The sequence below is a fragment of the Heloderma suspectum genome, chromosome 11 (genome assembly GCF_057233095.1).
Source record: "Heloderma suspectum isolate Gila_16-S chromosome 11, 16-S_ref, whole genome shotgun sequence".
NCBI classification, from domain to species: domain Eukaryota; kingdom Metazoa; phylum Chordata; class Lepidosauria; order Squamata; family Helodermatidae; genus Heloderma; species Heloderma suspectum.
The window spans coordinates 27,836,196-27,855,318 of NC_139468.1; the positions used below are offsets into that span (position 1 = coordinate 27,836,196).

General features: G+C 47.0%; 1 protein-coding gene across 2 annotated transcripts in view; it reads left to right on the plus strand.

Annotated features, from left to right (window-relative positions):
• The window catches only part of MFGE8 (milk fat globule EGF and factor V/VIII domain containing), a 37,642-nt gene that overhangs the window by 5,072 nt on the left and 13,447 nt on the right, over nucleotides 1–19,123 (plus strand). For both annotated transcript variants that reach the window (XM_084817291.1, XM_084817292.1), the window contains exons 2-6: nucleotides 7,627–7,752; nucleotides 10,744–10,869; nucleotides 11,364–11,477; nucleotides 15,596–15,777; nucleotides 18,771–18,926. In XM_084817291.1, coding sequence (XP_084673417.1) covers nucleotides 7,627–7,752; nucleotides 10,744–10,869; nucleotides 11,364–11,477; nucleotides 15,596–15,777; nucleotides 18,771–18,926 — 704 coding nt within the window. The remainder of the gene's footprint in view (nucleotides 1–7,626; nucleotides 7,753–10,743; nucleotides 10,870–11,363; nucleotides 11,478–15,595; nucleotides 15,778–18,770; nucleotides 18,927–19,123) is intronic.

Here is a 19,123-nt window from a genome sequence, read left to right on the forward strand (position 1 = left end):
ATTCCACAGACCGGGGGCCACCACAAAGAAGGTTCTTTCCCTGGTAACCACCAGTTGCACTGCTGTGGGCAGCAGCATTCAGAGAAGAGTCTCTGAAGGTGATGTTAGCAATTAGGCTGGAACATATAGGAGAAGGTGCTCCTTAAGTTAGTAGCCCTCTAGGAATATAGGTACCTGACTTATACTGGGCCGGTTTGCATGTAACAAGAAGCCACCATGGGCTAATTTCCCCACAGGGCTCATCATCGCAAGCCATGGTAGGGCCCCTACTGCAGCTTGTCATGACATGCGAGCCTGGCCAGGATGGGTTGTGGTGGTGGTTAACAAACCACCCCAAACCCTAAAACAGGCCATGGGTTCTGGGTGGTTTGTTAACCACCCCAACAACCTACCCTGGCCAGGTCTGCAGGTAACAACAAGCCACAACGGGGGGCCCGCCATAACTTACACGTTTAAAATGGCGGCTGGCATTGCTACAACAAGCTCGGCAAGGAAGTGAACCCATGGGAGCTTGTCGTTACGTGTGAACCAGATCATTGAGTCAGACCCTTGGTCTGTCTAGTTTAGTATTGTTGACACTGACTGGCAGCGGCTCTCCGGGGTTTCAGGCAGGAATCTTTCCTAGCCCTACCTGGAGATGCCGGGGATCGAACCTGGGACCTTCTGCATGCAAAGCAGGAGCTCTAGCACTGAGCTACAATCCTCCTGTAAAACTAATTCTAATCTCTTCTACCAACTCTTCAAGGGCAAAGGAGGAGGGGGAATACTGCTGCTGCCACTACTACTGAATCAACCTCTCTCCAGGCAGGACTTTTTCTTTCTCCCCTGGACTGTTGCTGTGTTCTTGTGACATGTGAACTATCCCAGTATATGCCATGGAACATTAGGGAGTCTATAGGGAGAGTTTGATAGGAACTGGAGCATTTAGGAGATGGGAATCCAGCTCCTAATAGTGGTCGAAGATGTAGTTCCAATTTTGAATCTAAGTACCTCTGCGGGTGGCCACATGGAAATTCTATGCTGCAAGCACATTGTGGGGACACAAATGTAACAACTGAAAAAAATGGTGGATTTGGAGAAGTCACAATCTCAGGAAGCACTACCTAAAAAGCCCCTGCTGTGTTTGAAGCCTTTAGCAGATATGACCCATATGTATTCAAATTTAAACATCCTGGTTCTGCAAAACACAGCCAATATTCTCTGGTTTGGAGGATAATTATGTTGCTCATCCAATTTCCTTGCTTTCCTGACAGCGAATAAAGCGACAATTTGGATTTGATTCTGATCTGGCAGTCCTGTCCTGACAGAGATACATGTCTTTGCTTTAATTATTAGGCAGTGCTTCCCTGACAGGATAGACAATAGTGGCTAATCCTCCCTCTACTAGATAGATTCCTGTTCCATTGTTTTCCAGTCATTTCTGTGAGACACATGGAATGTCCTTGTATTTAAGCAGTACATACCAAAGGGCACTGCTTTGGCCTACAGAAGCAGGAAGGAGGAAAGGACAAGAATACAGAGGCACCCATGGGTGTAACTTGTTGCAAATAGGGATGCTGGAGAAATTTGAGATGGACTAAAATGAGCTCTGATTTCTAGGAATCCAACCTGTGGAATCCTCTGCGAAGTGACCCCCTCAGGCTGTGTGGGGTCTGTGGACTTTCGGATGGGTTTTTTACTTTCCTGAAATTTACTCAAGTTTGTTCGTAGGAAAATATGCAGGTTTCTGCTGAGGAAAAGTGGAATGGAATGGGGGACAATACGCGAAATGTTACATACTAAGGTAAATTATGTAAATTGTTATGAACCCCCTTACATAATTATTTGCGTATTTTTCCTCATGATGAAAAAAATATTTGCATCTGTCTGTGAATGGATGACGGAACAAAAGATGCCTGCCAATCTGCAAAACACAGACGGAGATAATTCACACCATCTGTACATCCCTAGTTGCAAACATGTTATTCCAGAGAGATAGTCATGTTAAGACTGTTAAATCAAACACAGAAGAATCTTGTGCCACTCTAAAGATGAACAATTTTATTGCAGCACAGGAAGCTTCTTTGTACCAAGTCATGCTACTTGTCTAGAGCCTTGTACTGCCTATTCTGTCCGGCAGCACCTCTCCCTGGTCTCTGGCAGGGCTGTTTCCCATCACTTGCTACTGGATCCTTCTAAATGGAGTTGCCGGGGATTGAAGTGGGGACTTTAGCAACATGGGAAATTGCCTTGTACCAAGTCTGGTCCATGCTGTTCATTATTGCCAGTGCTGACTGTAGTGGAGGCTGGTGGCTCCAATCCCAGTGGGCCAATGAATCCACTTTGGTTTCAGTCAAAACCACTCAGAATTCTAAAAGAGCTTTCCAAGGTGAGTTCTGATTGGTTCTGACTGAAAGCCATAGTGGATTCATCGCCCCACTGAGATTGGAGCCACCCGCCTCCACTGGTTGACTGGCAGCGGTTCTCCAGGATGCATCTTTCCTAGCCCTACCGTGAAAAGACAGGGATTGAACCTGGGCCCTCTGCTGTGCACACATGTCCTCATCCCGTATGCCACAAAGCATGTGCATTACCACTGAGCTATAGCTAACCGAAGTATAATCTTCCATAGACTAGTTCAGTCTTCCCCAACGTGGCGCCCCCCAGAAGTGTTGGACTACACTGCCCATCAGACCCCACTGGGGATGATGGGGCTTGTAGTCTGACACATCTGGAGGGCATCAGGTTGGGGAAGGGTGGACTAACTCATCAGTTGCATGGAGCATTATCCTCAGCTGGAAGTGATATGCATGAATAGAGAGAAGGGAAAACATGTACATAGTGGGGTTGAAAAGTGATGGAATGCAAGAGGTCTGGTATGTGACAGCTCTGTGCAAAACTCAGCTGTATGCAAGACGAGCCTAGCTAGCACTGTGCCAGAAATTTCTCCCACATTTTTTTCGACCATTCTCATTCAATTTGATTGAATTTCTTTTCAAAAGCAATTTCCCTTCTAAGGAGGAGAAATTTCGGAGAAATTCTCATGGGTTGGGTTTGGGGATCTTGTGCTTACCTTACTTATGAGGTGGCTGAGGAGTGTGCATGAGTGCCCTGTCTGTCACTGTCCAATAATCTATTTGGCAGCCTGTAGCATCCTTGGCTTCCCACACTTCGGTTAACGCCATCCTGAGGAAGACATCATAAGTCTATTCCTCCCACGGGGCTTTTTCAGTTCAGGAAGTGCAGGTGGCCTGGGAGGCTTCAGAGCAATGGAAAGATGTGTAATAGAGAGAAAAAACACACACAGCCTCCTCGGCCCCCTTGCAGGAGTTAGGTTAGCTCAAAAATACCACCAAAAGAAATTCGAAATTCTTCCTCAGAAAAGTGGAAGCCTCACCACAGCTGATGCTGTTGCCACTTATAGAAGCAGTGCTATAAACCAAAAACCCTTAGGAAAGAAGAAAGAACATGGTCTGCAACCCCTGCCAATGCTGAGTCCTATCTGTGAGAAATGGTTCGAGAATTTCTTCTCCCCTAGGAGAAATTCGGTGAAATTGTCCTTGCAATTTTTCTGCCCACGAATAGGCAGGAGAATTTTGAGAGGCCCTTTGCGCACAGCTCTAAGCCCAGTGACTGTTCCCAGCACTGATAATGGGTGACAAGTAAGACCGAGCCAAAGTATGGCCTAGCTCAGTGGTGTTGAACCTCTTTCAGCCCGAGGGCCAAATTCCCTTTTGGACAAGCTCTTGGGGGCCGCATTCTGATGTAGGCCGGGCTGAGAGCAAAAGGGGTGGGACCAACCCCCCCACAAATCCCAGCATATTTTAGCTTAAAGCTCTTACTGCCAGCAACTGAACCTTAGGAGAGGAATTTCAAACTTTTAGATTGGGGAAAAACTGCACAAAAGATAGGAAACCACAAAATAATTGGTGGTCGGGGGAAACAGGGAAGGAGGTGTGACCCTCTGAGGAACCCTGGAGGACTGGATTGGGACCCCAGGAGGGCCGAACTTGGCCCCTGGGACTTCTACACCCATGTTTTAATAGATTAATCAACTAAAGTTTTGGTTGATTAATCTGTCAAACAGAGTTTTCATGGAGCTATTGCTGAAAGAGCCCATTTCAACTGGTGGAAGTCAAGGAAACACTTGTTCTTAAATTTTGAGATCTTGATACACTGGAGCCCAGTTTAGTATTGGTGTCTGTTATAGTCATCTGCTGCCCTACTTCCAGACTTGTAGAGTGGGGAGAAAAATGGCACAAACTCAGGAAATCACCAAATGATTGGTGGTTGGGGGAAAAGGATGGGACTAGAGGAAGGGGTCATGGCCATCTGGGGAATGCTGGATGGCTGGATTGGGACCCCAGGTGGGTCAGATTTTGCCCCAGGGCCTGATGTTCTGCACCCTTGGCCTAGCTGATACTTTGGGGTAAATTTTCAGGATTATGGGGAGTGAAATGTCCTTCTGAATCTCCCCTCTGATACCTTTCAGTCACTTTCTCTGTGACCGTTCACACGCTTTGTCAAACTTCGCAACCACAAAAGAATTCATACTCATAACACAATATCCCTAGCTTTGCTTTATTAGTTTCCCACCTGCAGTGTATGTGAGAGAATAAACCCTGGTCTTGACATGGTCCTGACAAACTTTTTTTGCAAACAAACTTTTAAAATTGAACACGGAAGTGCTTTGGCTTTAAAAGTTGCAGAATGGACAGAAATCAAGAAGTGAAGCTTTTCCCAACATCATCTCTACTTTTGCCCCTCCTTATTCTGTATGTGTAATAGTTTGGATATTCTCCCATTTCAGGTCTCCGGGTCTTTCTTTAAATGAATCGTTGGAAGTGTTGCTGTTCCCCACCTCATAGATATTGGATATAGGCAGGACTGTGTATGCATCGAGTGCTAAAATGGATACATTCTATTCTCTCAGGCCTTTTAAAAGTATTTTCAACTTCTGCTTGCTTTATTTTTAATAAGTGTAATGCTGCATTTTAAAAACATATCTGTTTTTAGCTACTCAGTTGTTTATCTCTTTTAAATGTTTTTTGTTGCTGTTGCTTTTTAAAGAATACTTTTTAATGTGTTTTATTGTTGTTGTTGTTTGGTTTTGCTTTTATTATATATGTGGCCCGGAGAGCTTTGGCTAGAGTGGGACTCATAAATAGAATAAATAAATAATAAAATGAAACAAAACATTTAAATTCATCCACATGATCCAAGAAAAGCTGAATCTGTGACCTGGATAAAAATTAGGAAAACTAAGCGAATGTGACTAATTACATTCTTACTGTTTCTCATCTTTAAGTATGGTAGACAAGATGCTATCGAGGCCTCTGACGTTCAGCCTGCAAGCACTGGAAATCAGCCATGCCTCTGGCTTCTGACACCTCAGCAGGCATTTTTGCCATATATTCAAATATATTTTTCCAGCCTTAAGTGCTAGAAACTTGGGTCTTTTTAGAAAACAAACAAACAAACAAACAAACCCTGAAAACAGACTTTCTCAAGGATCTTAATTCTGTAGGCAATATCTCCTTCAGCGCATTTTTGAATGCTTCCGTGGAACTGTGGTGCGGATGCAGCCCTGCTGAGTGTTAGAGCATCTTCATGCAACCATCTCTTGTACTTGAAGAGGTCCAGTGTTTACTGTAGCACAGCCCCCCCAACCCGCGCCCTCCAGCAGCATTGGACTACAACTCCCATCACCCCAGCCCATTGGGGGAGGCTGCTGTAGCAGCTTGGCTGTTGCACTACATGGGGCCTTGATCCAGAACTGCTAGTGAGGGTTTGGGAGACAGGGCAGAGGGACTCGGAGGGCAGTTAAATACTCCCGGTCCTTGGTGCTTTGAGTTGGATGCGAAGCGATGTCTCTCCTTCCTAGGGGCATCCCCTCCTCCCTGGCTATACCTCGTGGCAGTGCATTGATGGAGGATGAGATCATCCCAAGCCAGCCAGGGCAGCAGCACAGGCAGTGACTTGATCTCCTGCCCAAGCTCTGTTTCTTTTTTTCCGGCTTGGCTATGGGAGCTGCACCAGCTTCTCTGAACTGGCTGTTTGGAGCCTGGTTTTCAGCTTGGCCCATTTGCTGTGGAGTGGCAGGAAGTGAGATTAAACTCTAAAGACCTTCTGCTATAAAAAGACCGGTGAGCAATAACGCTCCAGGGAGTAGCTTAAGCCCATGAAAGCTGCGTGTCTTGATCCAACTCTTTGGACAATACGACTCCGTTCCTATCTCAGAGAATAAGGTTGCACAGGGGTTATTTTGGGAGATTCCACCTTGGCTACTCCACAGCAAGCAAAGGGTGGGAGATCTGGGACAGAGAAAAGGAAGTAGTTCTTCAGACAGCACATAGTTAAACTATCTTATTTGCTGCAGGATATGGTGACTGGCTAAGATGGCTTTAAAGGAGGATTAGGCTAATTGATGGAAGATAAGGCTATCGGTGGCTACTAGACATGATGGTTATATGTTATCTCCAGGATCAGAGATGGCAGGGCTCTGAATACCAGTTGTTGGGGAGCAACAGCAGGAATGGGATGTTGCCCTCGTATCCTGTCTTTGGAGTTTTCCAGAGGCGGCCTCTGGTTGACCTCTCTGAGAAGCAGAGATGTGGACTAGATAGGCCATCACACAAGGCTTTTATCATGCATTTGTGGTGGGTCACTCCCGGAAGTTTGCGGGTCCTTTTCATGACTTCATCAGCCTCCAGGGCACATCCAGTGGTATTTCCCGGTTATTCCATGTTAAAAAGATCCAGAGATAATGAGCTGTTTAAATATCCTGGATTTTCCCTGCCATATACATTCATTGTTGCACTATTAAAACAGCCAGTAGATGGGGCTGTTTCACTGAGATCTATGAAACTTTGAAAATTAAAAACTTCCCCTCTCAGCAATCACGCGGTCATCATCTGGTAGAATCATAGAAGAGTAGGGTTGGAAGGGGCCTATAAGACCATTTAGTCCAACCCTGTGCGCAGTGCAGGAATCCAAGGCAAAGCATCCCTGACAGATGGCTGTCCAGCCTCATCTTGAATGCCTCCAGTGTGGGAGAGCCCACTACCTTGCTAGGTAATTGGTTCCATTGTCGTTTTGTTCTAACAGGAAGTTTTTCCTGATGTTCAGCCGGAATCTGGCTTCCTGTAACTTGAGCCCATTATTCCGTGTCTTGCATTCTGGGATGATCGAGAAGAGATCCTGGCCTTCCTCTCTCCGACAACCTTTCAAGTACTTAAAGAGCGCTATCTTATCTCCCCTGGTAGTCTGTGGTAAATGCGGAAAGGCTCCGCAATGGTAGGGCTGTGGGTTTTCCTTTAATGTAGAGACACCCTTGGTCTGATCCAGGAGGACTCTCAGGTTGTAAAGCAACTTTCCCCAACCTGGCACCTTCCAGATACTTTGAACTCCAAATCCCATCAGGAATGATAGGGTTGTACTTTGGAGGGCACCAGGTTGCTTCACCACTGAGCCACGGCCTCTCTCCAGGTATGTTTTCTGCCACTGGACACAGTACTACCAGGAACAGCATACTGGGCTCAATAAACCATCAGTCAGCCTCCTTCTGTTCTAATGACTCAGTGGGTGGAGAACCTTTCCTTGGCGGCTGTTGTTTGCACTCACTTTATGCCCTTGCTTTTCTTCCAGGTGACTTCTGTGAAGTGAACCACTGTAAGAATGGAGGGACTTGCATCAGTGACGTTAATGAATCTCCTTTTTTCTGCATCTGTGCAGAAGGCTTCACTGGGATTGTTTGCAACGAGACTGAGAAAGGTATAAGTGGATCCCAGAGCACAGACCTTTGTGTAACTTAGAAAATAGAATGTGCCAAGTGGAAACTCATGTAAACGTGTGTTTGTTGGGTGTGGAGTTCCTTCTCTGACTGCTCACACTCCCTGCTTCATGCACACATTCACATTCAATACTTACATTAATGTGCATGCTCACATGCCATTTACATGTGCAAGCTCACATACATCTCCCCCTCTCCCTCCCCCCCATCACACACACACACACACACACACTCCAGCAAGTGATCAACACTCCCTTTCCACCAACAGTAGACAGCCTCCCTGTCTGCTGGTAGCTTTTAACATTTCTAAGCTGTTGGAATGTTCATAAACATTCTATAACACCGCAATAGCTGAGCTAATGGCTAGGGAGGACTCACTTTATTATTACATTTCTATGCTGCCCAATAGCCAAAGCTCTCTGGGCGATTCACAACAGCAGTTCACGTCAATCAACTGAAGCCAGTGTCCTTACAGTCAAAGGCTGCATCCTGGGTTACCTGTATCTCTTTGTGTGTGTCTGATTTTGAGGGTGAATTGGCAAAACCATCATTCCTTATGTCTGTGCTTAAATTTCATACCACATCCTTCTTACTACAACCACAGCAAGTGCCCTGGAAGATTATTGAAAGGTGGTCTTTGCCTGAAATCACAAAAAGTGTGATCTGCTTGCTACTGGTGGCCCTCTAGACTCCCAGGAGGAAACTGGGGAAGAAAAGGAAAAAGCATGTTAGGAACAGCCTCTATGGTTCTTTCCATAGAAGCCTCATTCCTAGAGCATCTCTGGAACATCCTAGGAAGCAGTGTTCAAAGGCTTCTGGCTGCTTTCTAGGAACGGTGCTTCTACGGCAAGAAGCATAGAACCTATTCTAGAGTATTTTTTCCTCTCCCCCCATTTTTTTTCTGAACAAGTTCCAGGTAACAGACTGCTGGATATTAGGAGTGGATTATAGGAAGGAGGCTTTTTTCAGGAGTGGATTGTAGGAGGGAGGCTTTTTTCAGGAGTGGATTGTAGGAGGGAGGCTTTTTATCAGGAGTGGATTGTAGGAGGGAGGCTTTTTATCAAGAGTGGATTGTAGGAGGGAGGCTTTTTTCTCTCAAAATATTTTTTGTGTGCCTCTGCAAACTTTGGGGTTCCCCTGAGCGCATGGATACCTCCCTCGTGTTTCTCAGTGGCCCTGTTTTGGTTACATAGCTGTTGGCACTCACCAACTGAGTTTGCTATTAGAGGGAGTGATGCAGATTTTTTAAAGTGCAGTATGACGATCACATGATTGTTCCTTTTAGGTCACTGAGGTCATCAGAGGGCATGTTCCTGGTGGTTCCACATGGACCCATGGCCCGGTTGGAGTCCACCAGGAAAAGAGCCTTCAGTGTGGTGGCCCCCTTCCTGTGGAATTCCCTACCTTTAGAGGTCAGGCAGGCGCCAACACTGTGTTCCTTCCGGCGCCTCCTGAAGACATTGTTCTTTCAAGAGGCCTTCCTTGCATGACCAGCCGTGGTTTGTTAAGCTCCACTTCGTTGGGGTTTGTCTTTTTTAAACAATGTTTTAACTCTTTTAACCATTGTTTTATTCTTTTATCATGTTGTTCTCCGCTCCAAAATCTTCTGATGAGGAGCGGTGTGTGAGTGTGTGTGTATGTCTCTCTCTCTCTCTCTCTCTCTAAATAGGTCAATGCATGCTAGATCAAGCCACACATCACACACAGCAGGGAATATGCAATATATATGTAATGGTTCTGCTCTTTCTGGAGGCATATACACAGTTCTGCTATGAAAACTGGATCCTCCCACTGTCCTAATCATTCCATGGGAATCTCAGCTTTGGTAGACCTCACTGGGAAATCTGTGAGAAGTAGTGTAGTGGGCAATGGACTGTTCTGGCTACTTGCACAAGCTCACAAGCCCCCCCTCCCCCGATCTGAAACTGGGTAATACTTGACTTATGCTACATATTGATTGTAACAGTTACTGAGCTATAATATATGTAAGCACCTCAGTTACCCTGATAATGCAAAATATTATTTCAAGTGGGGCTCCGCATTAAAATGTTGCTGCGTGGAGGTTTCAAGTTTCTAACCATTCCATTCTGCCCTCCCCACTGCACCATTTTTCCTTCCCCCCACCAGAACAGTCAGCATTCTATGCCCACTCACTGAGCATACTCTGTCCTCCTTAGGCTGCTTTCTTTCCCCTTTCTTGTTTTGGGGTGGAACGGACATATATGTCTATGTCCATAAGCATATATGCATTAAAATAATCGATTTCTCCATTAATTTCTGTGAGCACTTCTCTTTTCTGACCCTGGGGACATTCTTAAAATAGTGTGAACCAGGAAGTGACCTATTCACACTGTGATATGGTTCTTTCTACCCTTTTTAAATATCTCTGTGTCTCTCTCCCTCTCTTCTTTTCAGCCACTCCATTTCATTCCCTCTTCGACCCAGTCGTCAGTTTTTTCTCTATCAGTCACTCAAGATCCTGTACCACTGAGCTCTCATGGGATGATTCCCCGTGTCCCCGCTAATGTTTTTCTGAGCACCTGCAAACCTTGGTTACCCCAAGTCTGCTAATAACTGTCTTGTGCGTGGGTGGTGCAGTTTTGGCTATATTAGCATGGAAAGGCTTGAATCGGTATTAGAACCAATTGTTACTATTACACTACAGCATATGTATTGCATCTGGTTGGTTTCCTGTCTGAGCCACGTTGATGACATGCAAATCTTCTCAATTGCTTGGAAAAGATATCCATGCTATGGTTTTCATATGCAAATCAGCAGCTGCTCTTAAGTTCGTTATTTGTTTGCAGATCTCCTTGCTGAACCAAGGTGCATGCATGTTTGGGGAATTAAGATGCATTGGGTGGATTAAATCTTCCATAGTTACATCTAGGACAGGATTATGATGACAGTTTTCTTGTTCCCATTTGACATCTGCTTTTTCTTCTTCCTCCTCCATATCTCTTTGTGTTCAGGTCCTTGCCACCCAAATCCCTGCCAGAACAGTGGCATTTGCCAGGTGGTTCCCAACCGGGGTGACGTCTTTACTGAATATGTCTGCCAGTGCCCCTCGGGGTATGAAGGCAAACACTGCGAGAATCGTGAGTGTGGGATATCTTTGGAAACAGTGGCTCTACGAAGGGAAGAACAGCTCTTGCTGGTGCTGAGCCAAAGGGCCATCAAGCCCAGTATCCTGCTTCTGACAGCGGTCAGCTAGGAAACCCACAAGTAGTGCTTAATGGAAACAACCCTCTGCTGCTATGAAGGGCCAAAACAGACGTTACTTTAAATCCATATCTAGCAGTTACGTCTTGTTTTCATTTTGTGCAGGGACCTGATCTGGATTGGGAGCTTAGCATGGGGTGGGGTTGGGGCTGGGGGCTTTATTTCTTCCCCCTGCTATGGGCCCAGTCTCATGACAAATTTTACCTTGTCATCTCTTCTCTTTGTCCAAGATTCAGCTTCCCGATATTTCCAACCTTAGGACGTCTCCAATAAATATGATTAGACTTAAGATTTCTTCAATTGAGTCTCAGTCCTGATTTGGCTGGATTTAGGTGTGGGTGCATCCATGCTTCCTTTCTTTTGTCCGTAGACCTGAACGAATGCTCTTCGCAGCCCTGCAAGAATGGAGGGAGCTGCGTGGATCTGAGCGGTGACTATGCCTGCAAATGTGCTTCACCCTACGTGGGGAAGACCTGCCATATCCGTAAGTTCCTGTTCGTGATGGCGGGTACGGAGGGGAGCGATGAAGTGAAAGGTGGTTACAAATTTGACCTTTGATGAGCATTGCCAAACTATAGCTCCAGTATTGAGGAAGGTCTGTCTACAGCAGGGGCACAGAACCTAATTCAGCCTGAGTGCTGAATTCCATTTCAGAGCAGCTCTTCAGAGCTGCATTCCAGCAGAGGGCGGGGCCAAAGGGGAGGAGCCAGGATACCAAAAATACCAGCCTGTTTTAGCTTAAAGGTCGTACTGCCAGTAACTAAGCCTTAGGAGAGGCGTTTCGACCTTTTAGAAAGGGGGAAACTGCACAAAAGCTGGGATACTGCCAAATGATCAGTGGTCAGGGGGAAGGAGGTGTGGCCCTCTGGGGGACCCTTGAGGGCCAGATTGGGGCCCCAGGCAAGCTGGCTTTGGCCCCTGGGCCTGCGGTTCTGCACCCCTGCTTTACAGGCCCCAAAGGTGGAATTTGGGGCTTGCCTCTGGAGGTTCCCTCCTTTGTTGATGGTCCCTGGTGTGTTTATGTGGTAGCAGGGGCAAGTGAGACTGGGACCTACCAGTGATGCTGCATCAGGGGCATGATGGGAAATTAAAATGGCAGTTAAATCCATTTGCTATGTTTAGCTTGGAATGCCGGTTTTTTTGGGGGGGGGGGAATTAAAAAGGGCCCAGAACATTGCTGGGCCTCAGCAGCTACTCAAAGATGCCCATTGCCAAACGCAGCCCTGGACTTCAGCTAAAATCAACCAAGCAGCCTTCTGATCCATACTCAGATGTGTATTAGGCCCCTCTAAATGTAAAACACCCATCATGCATCAGGGGATCTGATCCAAGCAAGGGAACGTCTCCCTGTTGGCATAGAATGTGCTTTGCTGGGCTTCCTAGGTGGTCCGCTGAGAATCCGCCTCTTCCTCCTGGTGAGCCCCTGTGTCCAAATGGGGAGCAATTTGCTGTCGTATCCATGTGAACATGCAAATCCGACCCAGGAGAAAAAGCGGGCATTATTTTATCCTTTCCTATTTATTTATTTATAAACATAAAAGAGATTCCTTTCACTGAATGATGATACAATACAAAGAGAAATGAACAAGAACAACAACAACACCAAAACACCAAACACAAGAGGGCATTGTCATGTTTTACATTTTTTGTAACACTTTTTAGAATACAAAGCCCTTTATCATTTTTTATCTCATTTATCCCAACAACCCTCTTGTAAGGCAGGCTAAGCTGAGAGACTGTGACTTGCCTAAGGCCACCTAGGGGGTATGACCATGTAAGGCAAACTTCCCCAACCTGCTGCCCTCCAGATGTGTTGGACTGCAATTCCCAGAATCCCTGACTATTGGCTGTGCTGGCTGAGGCTGATGGGACCTGAAGTCCAACAACATCTGGAGGGCACCAGGTTGGTGAATGCTAGTATAAGGGATCTGAAGGTGTTTTCCCCCCGTGACCCATCCTTCTCACTTTATCTACGCTGCAGCCTGTATCTCTTTGCTCAAGGACATCAGCAATAGCTTGTTTAACAACAGGGCTCATATATAAACATTGCTTCAAAGTTTACTGAGTCAGGATTGATCAGAACAGACTTTCAGGCAGACATTAGGTGGGAGCCAGGGGTCAGAGCTGGAGGGGAGGGAAGTTGAGTCAGAGCTAGGAAATGGCCATATCTCAGGGAAAGTTACAGTCTGAAAAATGAAGCTTTAATAGCTCTTCCTGTTGAGGATTTCCCACTGGAGGCTGGTAGCTCTGATTTCGGGGGGCTGTGAATCCATTCTGGGTTTTCGAACCAGCCAGAACTCTAAAGGACCTATCCAAGCTGCTGAACCCTATCCTCAAAACAGGTTTAGGACCTTTTTTAGTTCCTTTAGACTTCTGGCTGGTTCTGATTGAAACCTAGAATGGATACACAGCCCCACCAGAATAGGAGCCACCAGCCTCCACTGGGATTGCCAATGGCTAGCCAAGGTGGGTGGAGTCACTCCAGCAGCCGGGATCCCTTAGCTTGCTAGGGTGATGCTCCAACATGTACTCTTGGAGCAGCCATCCCCAACAAGGTGCCCCCCAGATGTTTTGGGCTATAACTCCCAGGATTCCTGACCATTGGCCATGCTGGCTGGATAGATGGGAGTTGTAGTCCACAACATCTGGGGGGCATGAGGTTGGGGAAGGCTGCAGTCTGTGGTGAGCCAGGAGACAAGAACCAGGAACCACGGGAGAAGCCAGTATTCAGGAAGTCCTTGTTGCTTAAGCAAGACTCAACTAGAACAGGAGTCTTCCTGTCCAGGAAGATCGAATGACCAGCTTCGGTGGGAGGAGTCAATCCAGGGCCTGTGACCGTGCTTCACTGTGAAGCTGATACCTGCAATTCAGTGGTTCACCACACGTGGCACCCGTACACGGATCCAGCAGTTTCTGCCTGTTGCTCACCACTACACCGGGAAGCCACATACAGTCGTACAGGTTCCCGTTTGTAGCTTCTGCGTTTCCTGAGAGGGTTGTTACACGAGCAAGAAATCCTCTGAGTGTTAGCCACAATTCCTTGCTCGCTATCTCTTTCCTGTCGCTCTGTGCTTGCCACGTCCTGTGAACCCCACCCGCGTTTGAGATAACTGCCATGTAATTGTTTGCTTTCCTCATTTATCTCAAGATGAAGTTTGTGGGCAATCAAGGTCCCGAAGTTGTCCTTGGGAGGTCCTCTTCATAGCTTCTTGCTGATGCGTTTACTGACACTTTTATGGAGTAAACAAACTGGGCACTAAAGTGAGATAAGAGCTGGCCAAACCCATTATCCTTCTAAAGAGCCCCACAAATAATTTTCCTCCCCCTTTACCTTGGTGGTTTAATTTGATGGTTTCTCTACTGGGAATACGGAGCAAGGAGAGAAGTAATGGGGCAGTTGCTCCTGTGGAGCAGTCCCAATTCACAGTGGGCCCCCCATTTGAGCTTGATTGAGGCATGGAGGTTGAGGAGGGTAGAGGAAATGGGTCTAGTGAATATGAACTTGTTCCACCACCCTCCTTTTGCTGAGCGTGCATGGATTTGCTGCGTGCAAAGGCTTAGAAACAAATGGGTGTCAGACACCTGTTGGCACAGACTTGATGTTTCTGGGAAGGTGGCTGATCCAGCACTGTCTTGTGGCAAAATTGGGAGCTGGTTTTAATTTTATAAATAGCTAGTCTATCAAAATGTATCTCTTCCCCCCCCCCCAAATTGCATGTCGGGGGAGATTTCACCTGGCCTTTTTGTGGCACTGCTTACTGGTATAGGGGAAGACGCAATTGATGGGTATAATGGAAGCTAGAGGGCCTGAAAAGATCCTGACCTTTGAGACAGAACAACAGGAAGGAGAGGTGAATAGAAATGGCCTTCCAGAACCCCATGGTCTCTGAAGAGCGCTTGATTAAAAATTTAAGAATGCCCAGGACACGATTGCTCGAATATTGCTAGTAGGAGCTGCAACAGAATGTGGTAGCATGGAGTGCTGGAGTGGCAGTATGGAGTTCAGGGTGCCAACCAACCAGCCATGTCCTCTCTAAGAATATTCCCATACATTCCCCTCCTGGCCCCAACAAGATACTTGGCATTCTGTGGCCACTGAGCTTACTCGGGCCTCATGGGCTGTTTTGGGTTTTTTCCCCTCTTAGATTTTTTTCCCCTAAAGGTGGTGTTTTGGGGGGGTACTTCTGCAGATCTTGAGGTTCCCCCAAACTTGCCAATGCTCCTCTCTTGTGTATGGATGGTGCCATTTTTGCCACATAAGGGAGAATGAGTTCAGTATAAGTATATAGCAGCCTTTCCCATCCTGGTGCCCTCCAGATGTTTTGAACTACAACTCCCAGGATTCTTGACCATGGGCCATGCTGGCTGGGTCTGATGGAAGTTGAAGTTCAAAAGATCTGGAGGGCACCAGATTGGGGAAGGAGCGTATACGGGATGATTTGCATGGGGAAAATGGCCACGTTTTTGTAAGATGTCCTCATTTCTTTTTCTCTTGGTCCTTCTTTTCTCTGGCTTCCATTCTGCCCTGCTGCTTCCCTTCATGTTCATGGTCTTTTCCTCTCCTCTCCATGACCCCATGCCCCAACCCACTGTGTATTACAGGGTGTGCAAATGTACTGGGCATGGAGACAGGCGCCATCGCGGACACCCAGCTCACGGCCTCTTCCGTGCATTATGGGTTCCTTGGCCTGCAGCGCTGGGGCCCTGAGCTTGCCCGCCTCAACAACAAGGGGATTGTGAATGCCTGGACCTCCAGCAACTACGACAGAAACCCTTGGATTCAGGTATCAGTGCAGGAAGGAACAGCACGTCCAACATGGGCTTTAAGAGCTGCAAAAATCTAAGCAAGGAGACGGTGCATTTCCCCCCCGCCGCCAACCAGGGGGCTCGTAGCCATGCAAGTGGCATCGATTGGCACAGAGCCCTCCAGCGGTCTTGGACTACAACTCCCATGCTGGCTGGGGATGATGGGAGTTGTAGTCAAAGAGATTTGGAGGGGCACCAGGTTGGGAAGGCTGGCCAAGGGCATGACTTTGGAACCGGAAGCCCATGGGCCAGATGTAGCTTGCGGAGACTCCCTGGCTGTTTCTTCAGCCTCCCCTCGCCCAGAAGCTAGGATTTTTTTAAAAAGCTTTCATTAGGGCCAAGGGAAGCTTTAAGAAGGCATAATTTTAGCAGGGAGCGGTGTTAGGGGTTTGCATCTGGGGAGGGAATGATGAACCTCCCCTTCCCATGCTCTGCACCCCACCCCTGAAAATCTCCCCCCTTTCCTGTGTCAAACAGGCTTGAAAAAAGCCCTTTAAAAAAGGCTTTTTGTTGCACAGGCCAAAAAAATAAATACAGATAAAACCCTAACATGTTAACTCCTACCATCAAAGAGGAATCCAAACAGAATAGCCTGACAGTGCTGTCAATTGATCGTCTGGCCAGAGTTTGGGCAAGTCTCTAAAATGGGGGTGTTGAACCTGAGGCCCGAAGGCCAAATCCAGTCCTCCTTGGGGGTTAAATCTGGCCCTCTGAGTTTTCCCAGATAGTCACGCCCCTTTCCCCTGACTGCCAACCTTTTGGTGGTTTCCTGGCTTTTGTATGTTTTTTCCCATTCTAAAAGGTTGAAATGCCTCTGCCAGTTACTGGCAGTAACCGCTTTCAGCTAAAATATGCTGGGGTTTTGGGTCCCACTCTTTTTGCCTTTGGCCACACCCACCACTGGAATATGACCCCAGGGGGCTTCTCTGAAATTTAGTTTGGCTCTCGGGCTGAAAGAGGTTCAACACCCCTGCTCTAAAGGAAGTGAGTTCCAGAGTGGTGCAGCAGCCATAAAAACACTCCTCTTAGAATCATCATATAATCATAGGGTTGGAAGGGGCCAGAAGACCATTGAGTCCAACCCCCTGCTCAGTGCAGGAAGCCTGATTCCCAGGCGGTCTCTCATCCAAGTACTAACCAGGGCTGACCCTGCTTAGCTTCCCAGATCAGATGAGATCGGGCGCATCCAGCATGGCATGTTTTAGAATGGCACATTGATGGTGCTATGAAGAGGTGCCCTTTTGCTGCAGTTTTTTGTATGGTGCCATCAGTGATATTTCAGAAACAAACCCTTCCAGGCCCAAGGAGTTTACAGTCTAAATTTTGACAGAGGACAGAAAATGAAGGAAAGGAGGAGAGGCAAGAGGAACAAGGGGTGAGCATAAGTGAGTAGGGCCGAGTTGAAATGGTCTCTTCCCCCATTGTGCTGACGCATTTGCAGCTGGCAAAACGGGGAGAGGGGGAGCATTTTGGCAAATTTTCAGGGAGGCGAAATTAATTGGCTGCTTTTGGAGCAACTTCCAGTTGCTGCCCTTATTTATTTATTTTTCTCCCAAAAGCAGCACCTCAGCACCGCTTGGTTCGGGGCTTCTGGGAGAGAATTAAAAATGGCAGCTAGAGCTCTGGAGCAGGGCGCTGCATTTCACCCCCTGAAATTCTCCTCACTTCTTGCCAAGAGGATTCGGGCCTCCCATTTGCTTGCCCCCCTCTCCTCCCTGCAAAATGTTGCATGAAAATGTTTGGCTTGACATAAAATGAATCACTTTTGCTTCAGCTTTGGACGAAAGCAGACATTACTTTAAAAGTGCGTCTAGCAGTTTGTGTTGGTTTTTTCATTTTTACTCCAGTCATTTTTACTTACCCAATCTGCTTTGGGGCCCTAGCTTGCGGGGTGGGTGGGGGAGAAGGTTTTTAAAGATCAGGAGCCCTGCTCCCACTCTAGATTAAAAATGAAAAGAAGATTTAGGTTCGCAATCCTATGCATGTTTAGACAGAGAAAAGGCCTACAACTCCCAGCATTCCCTAGCCAGCCTGCTGGCTGGGGAATGCTGGGAGTTGTAGGCCTTTTCTCTGTCTAAGCATGCATAGGATTGTGCCCTTAGCTGCTAGACACATGTTAAAATAATGTCTGTTTTGGCCCTTTGTTTCAGTTGGGCAAGAAATAAGGTGCTAAACCAAAGGTTTAATGGAAGAGATGTATTTTCAGGGTGATTTGATATGAGAGAGAGAGAGACAGAGAGAGAGAGAGAGAGAGAGAGAGATGGTACCACATATGTGTTTGCGGAGTGGTTCTAGACATAAAGGGTATCAAGAGAGAATGGGCAATGCTGAGGAGAGATCTACTCAACTGTCTCCCAAATTGGATCATCCTGCATTGGTCAGCCATTCTTAACCAGGACTGGCCCAGCCATACTGGCAAACTCAAGAACTGCTTGAGGTGCCAAAATGCCAGGGGCGTATGTGCTGCGGGTTACCCCTTGTATTCCAGAGAATGTGATGGGGAGCTTCTGATCTCCATTGGCTGCCTGAAACCTAGGACCCCCCACCCCCCAACACACACAAAATGTAAATCAAAGGACGCAAAGGAAAAGGGAGGATGCCAAAAAACAAAAACGAGAAAATCATATGCTGGTTGACTCTCGGTTCCGTAACGTGTGGCTGGGATGCTGCTTTGCTGGTGACAGAATGCTAGCTTGCTTTGAGCTGCAAAACACTTTGGCCCAACTCTGTCGTAGATGGCAGAAGGGTAAAGCAGGGGGTTGAGCAGGAAGAGGAACTGATGAGAGAACATCACCTCTTGCACTTGCCAGTGCCTGGTTTGTTCCATGAATCCCAGCAGGCCCTCAGGAAGATAAACCAAGCACACAGTGTCTGATTTAGTGCTGAGCCTTGCTGTGTTTCGTTTGTTTATTTACCCAGCCAAAGTGGGTAATTCTGCCCTCCTTGGGGCAACCTTTTCCCCACCCACCAGGCAAACCTGCTGAGAAAAATGAGACTCTCCGGTATCTCCCTGCAAGGGGCGCGCCGTGTAGGCCGGGCAGAGTATGTCCGGGCCTACAAAGTAGCCTACAGTCTCGATGGGCATGAGTTCGTGTTCTTCCAGGATGAGGAGCGAAATCAGGATAAGGTGAGTGATGGGTCTGGTGGGAAGGAAAGTAATGGAAAGTGGATTGGAAGGGATTTCCTTTATACTTTAAATAATACTTATCATATCTAAAATGTTTTTGGGTGTTCTGAGTGCTTTATCTTGTTTTCCTGGCAACAACCTTGTAAGGTAGGGCAGAAAAACTCTCCCCATATTCCATCCCGACACCAGCACAGAGC